Genomic DNA, 10,640 nt, shown 5'->3' with positions numbered 1-10,640 from the left:
AAGAAAGGAAAACAGAAAATGGTTCAAAATATTTGAAAATATTTATTTATAGGTACATACGACAAACATATATGTATAAAGTAAAACAAACAAAAAAACAAGTATAAAGGTTATATTTTTCATTGAAAGTCGAGGTGACTTTAGAAGTCAGAAAGAACAATAAAATAATATTACATCTACAGCTCCACTTGGTTATGAACAAAATAAGGGAATAAATAAAGACATGTATGCAGAAAGTATGTTTTTGCACATGAACCGAAGCTGGAAAACAAGAGCTCAAACTCTTGACAAAGCTTTGTCAGTGGTACTCTACTACTCCAGTGACAGCCAGGTCACTTTCGATGCTGGGCATTTTGCTTAGTCAAAGTATTTACAGCCTTGTAAGTCACAATACTAAAACCTTTTAAGAGTTCTTTCTATGGTGACTCAAGTAGAAAAATATGGATTCAAACAAAAAAAAAAAAATACAGCTTTAAAATGGGAAAATACCATCTATCTTTCATCCTTCAAGTTTTTATCAGACTACTGTAAAAAAGGAATACGTATGAAGAGTGATGCGCTCAACACTGTTACTTTTACACTCGTCATATCTGTGGAACAGTGTAACCAGCCTGTGGTAGAGCTCATTACAGATATGCTGTAAGTGCATCTTTAAGCTCTATACTTTGTGTTGGCATGTTAGTATTTTTTAAAAGGCAGGCTTTTGAATGAAGAGCAGCAGTTTACACACAGGCAGCCTGGCAGACAGGCCACTTTGGTTCAGTTCAGTTGACCTAAGTTCAAAACGGGGTCAAGGCAAAGCGAAGAACGTGGGAGCCGGGAGAAGGTCATGTCTCTGCCCTCACTGGGTGGAGTCGGAGTCGCTGGAGTCCAGGCTGGCCTGTGTGGGTGTAGGGGTGCAGCTGTGATGGGCAGCAGGTGGGCAGTGGAGGGTCTGTGTGCTCCGCCGCAGGTTTTCCAGTGACTGCAAGAAGGAGCGCCGTGCCCTTTCCTCCTCCAGGGGCGAGGAGCCTTCTTCTTCTACCTCTTGGATCTCAGCGAAGGTGACGGGCTGTGTTTTGAAGCGAGCCTCGCGAGGTCGACGGGAGCGGCTCTTGCCCTTTGCTGGGCCCTTTGGGACGGGCAACTGCTGGGGAAACTCCTCCATAGCTGATGCCATAAGGTGAGCTGGCAGGACATGGTAGCCAGAGGCCTCCATAACCATTTGACGTACAGCAGCCATGGTAGAACAGGAGTCCAGTGAAACTGAAGGCTCTATAAGTGAAAGCTTGAATACTTCTCTGCGGACAGTTTGTCTCTGTGCTGTTTCCAGTTTAAACGAAGAGACTCTTTCTCAGGAGCAACAAAGCAGTAGTCAGTCCAAAGTTCAGCCAAACAAACACTCCAGAAAGCTCCAAGTCCAAGTACACTGTAGTATTCTTGAAGATACAGCTGCTTTGAAACTACTCTGGTCAGCTTCTGCTCTTCAGCACTCAGTGTGTTTCAACTCTGCTGTTGCCTGTTGATTCCACTCTTCCTCGTTTTGTGTGTGTGTGAGACTCTGAGTCTGCTGAGGCTAATGCCACAGACAGCTCCAGCATTCTCTTTTATAGCTCCTCACTACCCACTCAGCCTCTCTCTCTCCTTCCCTCCCTACTCTCTATTTGCCAGGTTCCTCCTACTCCTCTCCTTTCCTCCAGTCATGTTTCCAGTTTCTGTAGCAGTCAGTCCCTCAAAATAAACATGTGAGAAGTGAATCTCTGTGTAGGGGGCTTTTAAGGTTTTGTAAGTGGGGTTCATAGACACAGAGAAGATGAGAAAGATACTTGATACAGAAACAGAGTCATTTGAAAGAAACCAAACCAAAGGTTGAGAGTAGGAGACTCAGAAGCCATAAGATTTGCCACAGTGGCTCAGGCTGTTGTTTTTGTTTTTAGCTAGAAATCTATTTCAGTCTCCTGTATTTAAGGGAATGCCACAAGACACCAGAGTTAGATTATACCTGGCCAAAGAAGCTTCTATTTATTTACCAGATTCACACATTCATTCAGTAAATATCCATCTCAGTATTCATTTCATGTCATTCATGATGTCAAAAACATAAAAGAATGAAATTTGTTTCCTAGGTCAGCATTAAATAAATAATAAAAAGACACACGGTAATAATCTAAACTCAGAGATGCACTGAAGTCGAGGCCTTGTTTACAACAGGTAAAAACAGAAGATGCAACTGAATGAAAAAAAAGAAACCCCACAGAAAATTATTAGAAAAATCAAAAAGAGATAAAACAAATAATAAACTCAGTAAGTAAGATTGCAGGAAAAACTGAACAACTAAAATCAGAATATCTTTAAAGACAAGATGGCACTAAAAACTAAAATTGTGATTAAAAAAAATGAGGCTTTATTTTTCTGCACATTATTCCCATTTAATAAAAACAACTGACACCTGAAATGTAACAGACTCATTTTATTGTGTTTGATAAATGCCTCTATACACCATCATAATATATTATGTAATAGTTTGTGCTTAACAAAGGGGTTCAGCTGCCCTTCATCTGACCCATCTGAGCAGAAACACATCTGGCAGCGATGCTTGCAGGGTTCATATGTAAACATGACTGTAGGAGAGGCAAGTAGTGTGACTTATAACTGTCCCTGTGTTGGCACAACAATCTCATTTCTTACCCAGTGGCATCTGCAAATGCATAAAACAGTCTACATGTACAACAACCAGCAGAAAAACTTATCTGGGCCACATGCATTGTGTGTGAAGAAAACAGAAGCACCTGAGGGAACTCAAATTCAGTTCGAGAGGACTTGCAACAAATGGCCAAAGCATGGAGCAGGTAAACCTGAAATAAGCAGCTTTTGGTGTTATGAGCCACAAGGAGGAGCAACTTTGGATTTTACTTTATGGCACAAAATAAAACAACAATTTGCTCCAGATTAATTTAATCTAAAAACTTTCAAAGATTACTGGAATCACTGTTGGTATTAGACAGCACTCCCATGAGACATTTGGCATCTTGGCATGTTGTGGCACTGTGTGTGTCTGTGAATTTTTCTGCATGCAGTGAAGGCTAATAATAAATTATGTTTATTTGCATTTTAATGCAATAACATACAGAAAAAAAATGCAGTGCAGTATTACATGATTCAAAATCGACCAAGAATTTCACATTAAAATATTTAAAGCCCCTAATTTTTGTTGTGAATGTACAATTATTTTAATTTTTACAATATTAATATATAGTAAAAATATTCAATAAATAAATAAATAATTTGCAACAACACAAATCAAATTTATTATTTGATATTGTTCAAAATATTGTTCCAAAATTATGTTTTAGTTGCAAATGCAGATGTGTCTGCCTCAAAAGTCTAAACAGATGTAGTAGTATATACATAAAATCGTACTTTGAGGGTAAGATGTCACTGAAAGTTCATTATATTGATCTTTTTACATACTGTTTTATATTTGTGGCATCAGCTATTACTGCACTGGGAGAAAATGGGGAGGTTAGTCAGTGAATGCACCTGCTCCAATTTCAAGTTTAGCAATGACTCCAACAACTAAAATTACAGCTGCTGATTTAAGGTTAAAACTGCATTTTAGATTTTGACTAAGATTACTACGAGTGTGCTGTAAATGAAACATATTCAATGGGTGTAGGCTTTTAGTTCAGGGAGTATAAATTTTGGATCCAGAAAAATGGATACAGTTTTCTCAGCATGACATGTAGTAAACGTCACTGTCGATTAGTAAACAAACACAAGCATAAAACAGCACAGACTGATCAGCAGCCCCAGCATCATCCCAATTACGTCATCTTGACTGTAACTGTAATGACTAAATATATCAGTGTCAGTGCTGACGCTGGCAGGCCAGGGCTGGTGGAGACTGCCGTGGTCACACTGTAGCTGACAAATATTTTTCTTCCACATGTGACACAGGTCAGATGTCACCTGATCAAACAGAAATACGTGTACCTATGTAGAGGCAAGTTCTCAATTTCTCCTGTGAAAAATGAAAATCACCGACTTAGTCATCTACTCTATTTCTGACTATTCTGAATAAATCATTGACAGAATTTCTCACATCAGAAAAAGAAAGGAAAAGACAGCAGCAGGCATTTGTCACATCATCATCCATATAGATGTTCCTATAGCCAATGAGTGGTTCAATGACCTCATGTGGAAGACAGAGGATTAAAAAAGACACTGAAGTGCACTTCAGCTTAGTCAGAACAACTTAGTCAGAAAAAAATCCCACACACTGTTAGTGCTCATATGGCAAATATCACAACAAAACAGATGTAGTGACTTCTGTTATGTTTAATTCATACTAAGTCACTCTGAACTCTCTCTGCTGGGATGCTTCATGCAGGTTGCAACTACTATTGCATACAGCAATGTCATGAGCAAAATCAAGGACAGATACAGAGTGATGGTTCTGTTCAGTGAACAGACAAATTACTTAAAGTAGATATCAATAGTCATATGGGTTTAGATGTGTTTGATATAATGTTTTTTTCTATCTACTTCTGTGATGATTTGTGAGGTGTGTCTGCTCAGTTATTGTGCTGTCTCTTCAGGGATGCCAAAAATATTTTGGCATTTGGTAAATAGTCGCTATATTCAATGTATGGCTCTTGAACATAATGAATCTGGGATTGTGATTAGGGTTATTTATAAAACCCAAAGTTAGTTTTTCAAATGCATTACAGTGGGCAAAGCAACAAAAACACAATAAAACGTATGGTTAAAGCTAAATGTCATTTACTTATTATTACTTAGTATTTAGTATCACCCACAGCATATTGCACATTAGGCATCGTAGTATCAGCCTCACTGAGGTGACAAGTTCTTTGCATTTCAAGGGCTGACCTCATGGGCTTTCCTTTGCCATCCTTGTGGAGTTTCCAGGAGTGACAGTACAGCTTAAAACAGCCCCCCTCATTTCGTCATGCATTCCTTCAATGACACTTCAGGGGAGTTTGTGGGCAACGAGGTCATCCTATTTCTCATGCTTACACTTTGGAGTCATAATCTTGAAGAGTGCATATGTGTGTCAGATGCATATGTGAATGTGCAAACACCTGTTTTCTCTGTTTTGAGTGTATCTAAGGCACACCAGTATCAAACCACTTTTTTCAAATGACATTAGAGGACAGTTAAGACGTAAATGTTTGTGATATGGGGTAGTTGATGCATAAACATATGCTGCACAGTTGATTTTTCATTTGCTTTAGCGTACGTGTTTTATGACACGTTTGCAGGGAATGACTGTGTACTGTGGATGAACCAAGTAGGCCAAGAGCTGGTTTGTATGTCCTTGGGGATTATATGTTTTTTCTAAAAGACCCAGACAGTGCTGCACGTGCTGTACACAAGGACAGAGTTTGGCAAAAACAATAGTATGAAAACCTTTTTCTCCTGGACTTGTTTTTTAATCTGATAATTAAAGAGTTTAAACTGAATAGAAGAGATAAGAGTAAGGCCAATGTTTTGGCTAGAATATTATCTGATTTTCTCCATTTATCTTTTTATAGCTTGAAAATGAAAGCATTTAGAAACACTTCTTTAAAATATTATTTCAGACTTTTTGGATAAGTTTGTGTTTGTAGAAACATTTCAAAATTACTATCGTGCAGTCACGATGCATCAATGCATTTCATTTACATGAGATGGGAAGTCTGTTTCTTGTGATTTTCTGGATGTATTTGCTAATGAGGCAATATGAAAAAATGGGGGCTAGGGGTCTATACAAAAATAATAATAATAATAATTTATCCGTAAAAGGGAGGACCTACAGAAAAGGTTTAACAACAACACTGTCAAATGACTTTGCAATGATTTATGTAGAAAAAATTATTGCTCAATATTGAAGCCATTCAATAATTTTAAGTTATATTTAACTCACCTATTTGTTTTTACAGTGCAATTATTTTCAGGTCTTCTAGTCTGTAGCTTTATAGCCCTTTTTTCAACCTCACAGTTGACTAGGAAGTAAAGAATGTTTTTTGTTGCTAAACAGACCTTAACAAGTAATAGATTGCATATTAATGAAAATCTGTAAGATCGGCAGTGCCCTTTCTGAAGCGCTTGTTAGCAACAAATAGCACCTCTACAACCTCTATAGTAACTGGTATTTGGTTACTATTAAATAGTATTAAATCTGTGATGCAATGTGTGTATAAATATCAGAGTCCTGTTAGGAAACATGGTTTAACTTCCATCACATGATACATTAGGGAATGTGTGAGTCTACATGTTTGTTATGAATATGTGTTGGTTAGAATTACAAAGCTAAATGTAAGTCATGGATTAAGTCACTAATAGTATGATTATTATACACATAAGTGTATGGCACACTATGGCAATCTAATATATCGAATGTATAACTATCGGATATACAACTACAGACGTAACCCGAAACAAAAAATATATTTGCGTTATTAAGCACAAACAGCTGCCAGAAACACCCAGGCATGAACAGTGTTTACATTTTTGATCCAACCCAGACAAGAAGCAGTTGTACGGACAAATAAAAGCCACTAACTTATACTTTGGAGGCGACATTGTTATTAACCAGGCTACTGGTAGGATATTAAATTTTGGACTGTCTTTGGTTCTTGTAGAAAAAATATTACAAACTACACATTAATTGTTGTGAAAATTTGTACAGATATTTGCATTCCCTAGTGAATTAACCTACACTTCAGTGAGCTGGTGTTCTCATCATACAATTGTCTTATGTGCCAAATATCTAGTTTGTACAATGTTATTGTTAGGAGGCTAGCATTAGCATCAAGCTAGATAATCCGTTTGATTTTGCACAACTTCACAGAATTGGTGGCGTAGCACCTCTTAACCTTATTTATTTTAGTTTGCATTTTTTCAGTGGTGTATAGGCAATTTAAAATAGTCTGTCAGATATTTTAGGACATACTGCCCTAGATCCCTTTGCACGAGTTCTGTCTGCAGGGTCACAAGAGACAGACTGACAAAAGGTGTTTATATGTGTACACTGGTAACAAGAATTGCAAGTGTGTTCAAATGTCAGGGATAGATCAGTTCACATTAGCCCATTCCACATAAATTTTCCATCCTGCTACTTTAATTTATTTTATGTATTTGCTCAACATTATTTCCTTATTATTCTGTAAATTGTTATGTTTGTTGCTGTTATTGCTTGTGTACATTGTCCTTGAGTGTTTTGAAAGGCCCTTTCTTAAATAAAATGTATTATTATTATTATTATTAATATTATTATTATTATTAAGAGAGAAAATAGAAGTGCACAAAAGCAAAGGAAACACATTAAAGCTCAGAAAAGAGAACAATATAATAAAAAAAAACATAAATATCATTAAAAGTTTATTTATTTTTGCCTTGTTGTAACAAACTGCACTCACCAGCTGTTTCACCCTTGACCTGTTATGAATGTCTCATTTTCCACTTGTAGTGTGGCAATGTAAATATTACTGTTGTGTCCATCAGTGAGCTCTGCAGTGCAGTGCTTCTTTTGGTTGATGGGTTTAGTAAAGTAAAAAGGAAATACTATCTGTATGAAACATATAGAGAGTTTACATTTTTTTTCTTTGTTTTTTTGGTGCTTGCCATTTAGTTCCATATAATATTCAGGCCTGCAGAGCTTTTTCAAATTCTTTATTCTATATTTAGCAATGAGTCAAACTAAATTCTGTCAAGGATACAAACTGGCATTTTTTTATAGATTAAAAAAAAATCATGTAATTGTTAGTAATTGCTGTATGTGTGATAATGTTAGCATTAAGTTTCACATTCAGAGTGGCCCACCTGTTAAGGAGAAGTTAATATACATACAGATGTAGATACATATGATCGTTATGGTTTATCAATGGTTACAGCCTCTTATAATAAAAAGGATGCAAAACTCCACATTTTGCCTTTTTTCTGAAAATAGATTTTTGTCTTTATTCTCAAAATGATCAAGAATATATTTGGTCTTGTTGCCCTAATACTCTGTTGTAGAAATCTCTATGTCCAACACTAAATACATTTTTAAAAAATCCATTGGCCAAAAGACAAATGCAACAATATGATTTTAAGCTATTGATTAAATATGTTAAATATTTCACTAATAAAAACGAGCCATTGCAATCTAGCATACTTTAACAGAATTTAAAGAGCGAGAGCGAGCATGAAACCCATTACTCAGAAATACAAGTTCAAAAGGGGAGGTACACTCCACAGGCCACATTCCTGAACATGCAAATCCTCCTGTACCCACCACAAAATGTCAGTGAGCTGGAGAAAGGAGGGAAGCAGCAAAGTCAAGTCAAGCTGCAAAACTCAAATACTTTACTTCGTTTCTTGTTCTTCACAAAGAACAATAACCATGCACATTTAAAATATCTTTATTATTAAGAAGAGATTATTAACTACTACATGAAACAAAACACTAACGTAACAGCACATAGCGTGCCTGCATGCCTGAAACTGAAACATGCTGACCAAATGGATTTACCAAACTGAGCTAACAAAATGAAGATATACAGTATATTTAAACATGTTACTATTACAGTTGCTCCGAGGTACATTGCTAACATTTGGAAAGAGCTAGGGTAACTATTTCCCTGTTTAAGATAAGCAAGGTTAACCATCCCAGCAAAGGCTACTGTTAGCTTTTAATATTTACACATTTAAAACAAGTGCAATATGTGGTAGAGGACTCCCTCTGTAACCCCCAGTGTAGTCTTATAAAGCGACGTGGGTTTAGTACTGTTTACCAAAACTGCTAGTAAAAATCAAGCCACTCTTTTTCTAGCCCTTGGACTGGTCCCCTTTTCCTCCCTCTCTGGAGACCAACTCCGTAAGACTTCATAGGGACAACACGGTTATTTATAAACTGAGACTTGAGACTGGGAAGAATTCACATGCAGGAACACCGTGTCTGTTTATGCTGCAGTCACGTGCACCCACAGACACATTATGCCGTAAGTCTTGCAGGTAAAAGATAGTTTTTGTTGTATTCTTGTGTTTGCACTTTTATTAGAGGAAGAGATGCGTTCCAGGTTACATTTGCAAAGTTTAAATCCACTTTAAGCTTTTGCTAAAAAGTGTAAGTCTTTTTTAATAGTGGAAGTTAAACATCTGAATATCAATTGCCCTACTGGCTCACTCATGCACATTCTGACAGCGAGCTAGTGGTACAAATCAAAACAGCTTCATCAAGGACACATAAAGGTCAAATACAGCGAAGACCCCTGGCTTCATTCTTGGTACGTCCACCTTGAGGGCTTTTCAAGAATTTTCCTCCTATAGCTGTTCAGAGGTTATGTCCTGCTTTCCATCCTTCTGATTCCCGAGTTAAGGTGCGCCTACTTGATTTGTGTCCAGTGTACTCTGGATCTGTTGATAATAAGCTACTGTCAGTGGATTCACGTGTATGATCACTTGTAATGGATGGACTGTATACACCACTGTGAAGTCTGTGCAGCGTTAGCACGTTGGTGATGCATTACAATCAGTTATAAGATGCCACTGACGATGCATCTGTTAACATGAGACATTAGCGCCTGCTTCTAAAACTCACACAGGAAAGACGTGACTTCACGGGCCAGGGGGCAGATACTGAAAACAGCGGGAGAGACAAATTAGTACAAGATGAGGTCATGTTTTCCACCATTCCAAATCTGGCACAAGCCACTGAAATGAAAACATGAAGAACTGACATGTGAAATGTTTCGATGTTTTTAACCAAAAATGATGGAAAGCCCCAGTTTTTCTGGGCTTGTCCGCTGTGTTTATCATGTTAGAGAAAGAACAAAGGTCAAGAGCAAGGTTAATTCATCTCCTCACACAGTGCAACATTTTATATTAAGCCAACAATACAGTCCACAAGGATGGTCTGTGGAAAGCTTTTTAACCCAAATAAACCAGCGTGGTGACTCAGTGGTTGGAACTATTGCCTCACAGTAAGTGGGTCCTGGGTTCAAATCTTTTGTTGAGTGTACATCTTCTCCCTATGCTTGGGGTTCTCAAGCTATATTAATGCTTACTATGTCAGCCCAGTAGACTTTTAATAAAGAGATACTTAATGTTAAAAGTTTCACCTTTTGCAATTCACTGCAGTGACCCTCTTAAGGGAATTTGTAGTGTAAGGTAAAGGCTCTGCAACAACCCAGGAGTCCCCTGTGAGAAAGGACTTGGTGAGTGTCCAGTGTCTGGGAAACCAATAATAACCTGGTCTCCAGTGCTGAGTTGTCACTGGCATTCACAGAAGCTCCTGGAGTATTCTCTTTTAAATTGACTCTATATATCTCCATGGCATTGTGTTTAACTCAAAGTTTAGGGTTTATACTGATCAAACACATGTAACCTCCCCATAATAGACATAACAGGTTGGTCACTGCTGGTACTTACCCTTTTCTTTTTCCATGTAACCGATTCTCTTATTAAAGTTAGCAGCAGCACACTCAAACAAAAACACGAAAAGCATCAAAACTATACAAACACTAATGTTTTGGTTCTTTATGAGACTACAAATGTAGTTACTGACTGTAGTTATATGGAATGAAAAGTGTAAGCTAGTTAAGCCAGGCGATTAGTTGCCTTATGTTATAAAAACAAAACATCTCTGACTTTCTTCAAATCATATTCCAACACAACAC

At 37.3% G+C, this 10,640-nt stretch overlaps 1 protein-coding gene across 1 annotated transcript; it reads right to left on the bottom strand.

Annotated features, from left to right (window-relative positions):
* Positions 1-684: 684 nt before the first annotated feature.
* On the bottom strand, positions 685-1,580 carry c7h11orf96 (chromosome 7 C11orf96 homolog). Its single transcript, XM_026177047.1, has one exon. It carries the CDS (start codon positions 1,220-1,222, stop codon positions 842-844), a length of 381 nt encoding a protein of 126 aa, XP_026032832.1. The 5' UTR covers positions 1,223-1,580; the 3' UTR covers positions 685-841.
* Between the last annotated feature and the right edge of the window lie 9,060 nt (positions 1,581-10,640).

The sequence above is a fragment of the Astatotilapia calliptera genome, chromosome 7, assembly GCF_900246225.1.
Source record: "Astatotilapia calliptera chromosome 7, fAstCal1.2, whole genome shotgun sequence".
Classification (NCBI taxonomy): Eukaryota; Metazoa; Chordata; class Actinopteri; order Cichliformes; family Cichlidae; genus Astatotilapia; species Astatotilapia calliptera.
Note: the sequence above shows the minus strand (reverse complement) of the source record. Positions and strands in the feature narration are given on the sequence as shown.

Excerpts from the sequence above, each read along its gene's own strand:
- c7h11orf96 (XM_026177047.1), bottom strand. The coding sequence starts at position 1,222 with ATGGCTGCTGTACGTCAAATGGTTATGGAGGCCTCTGGCTACCATGTC.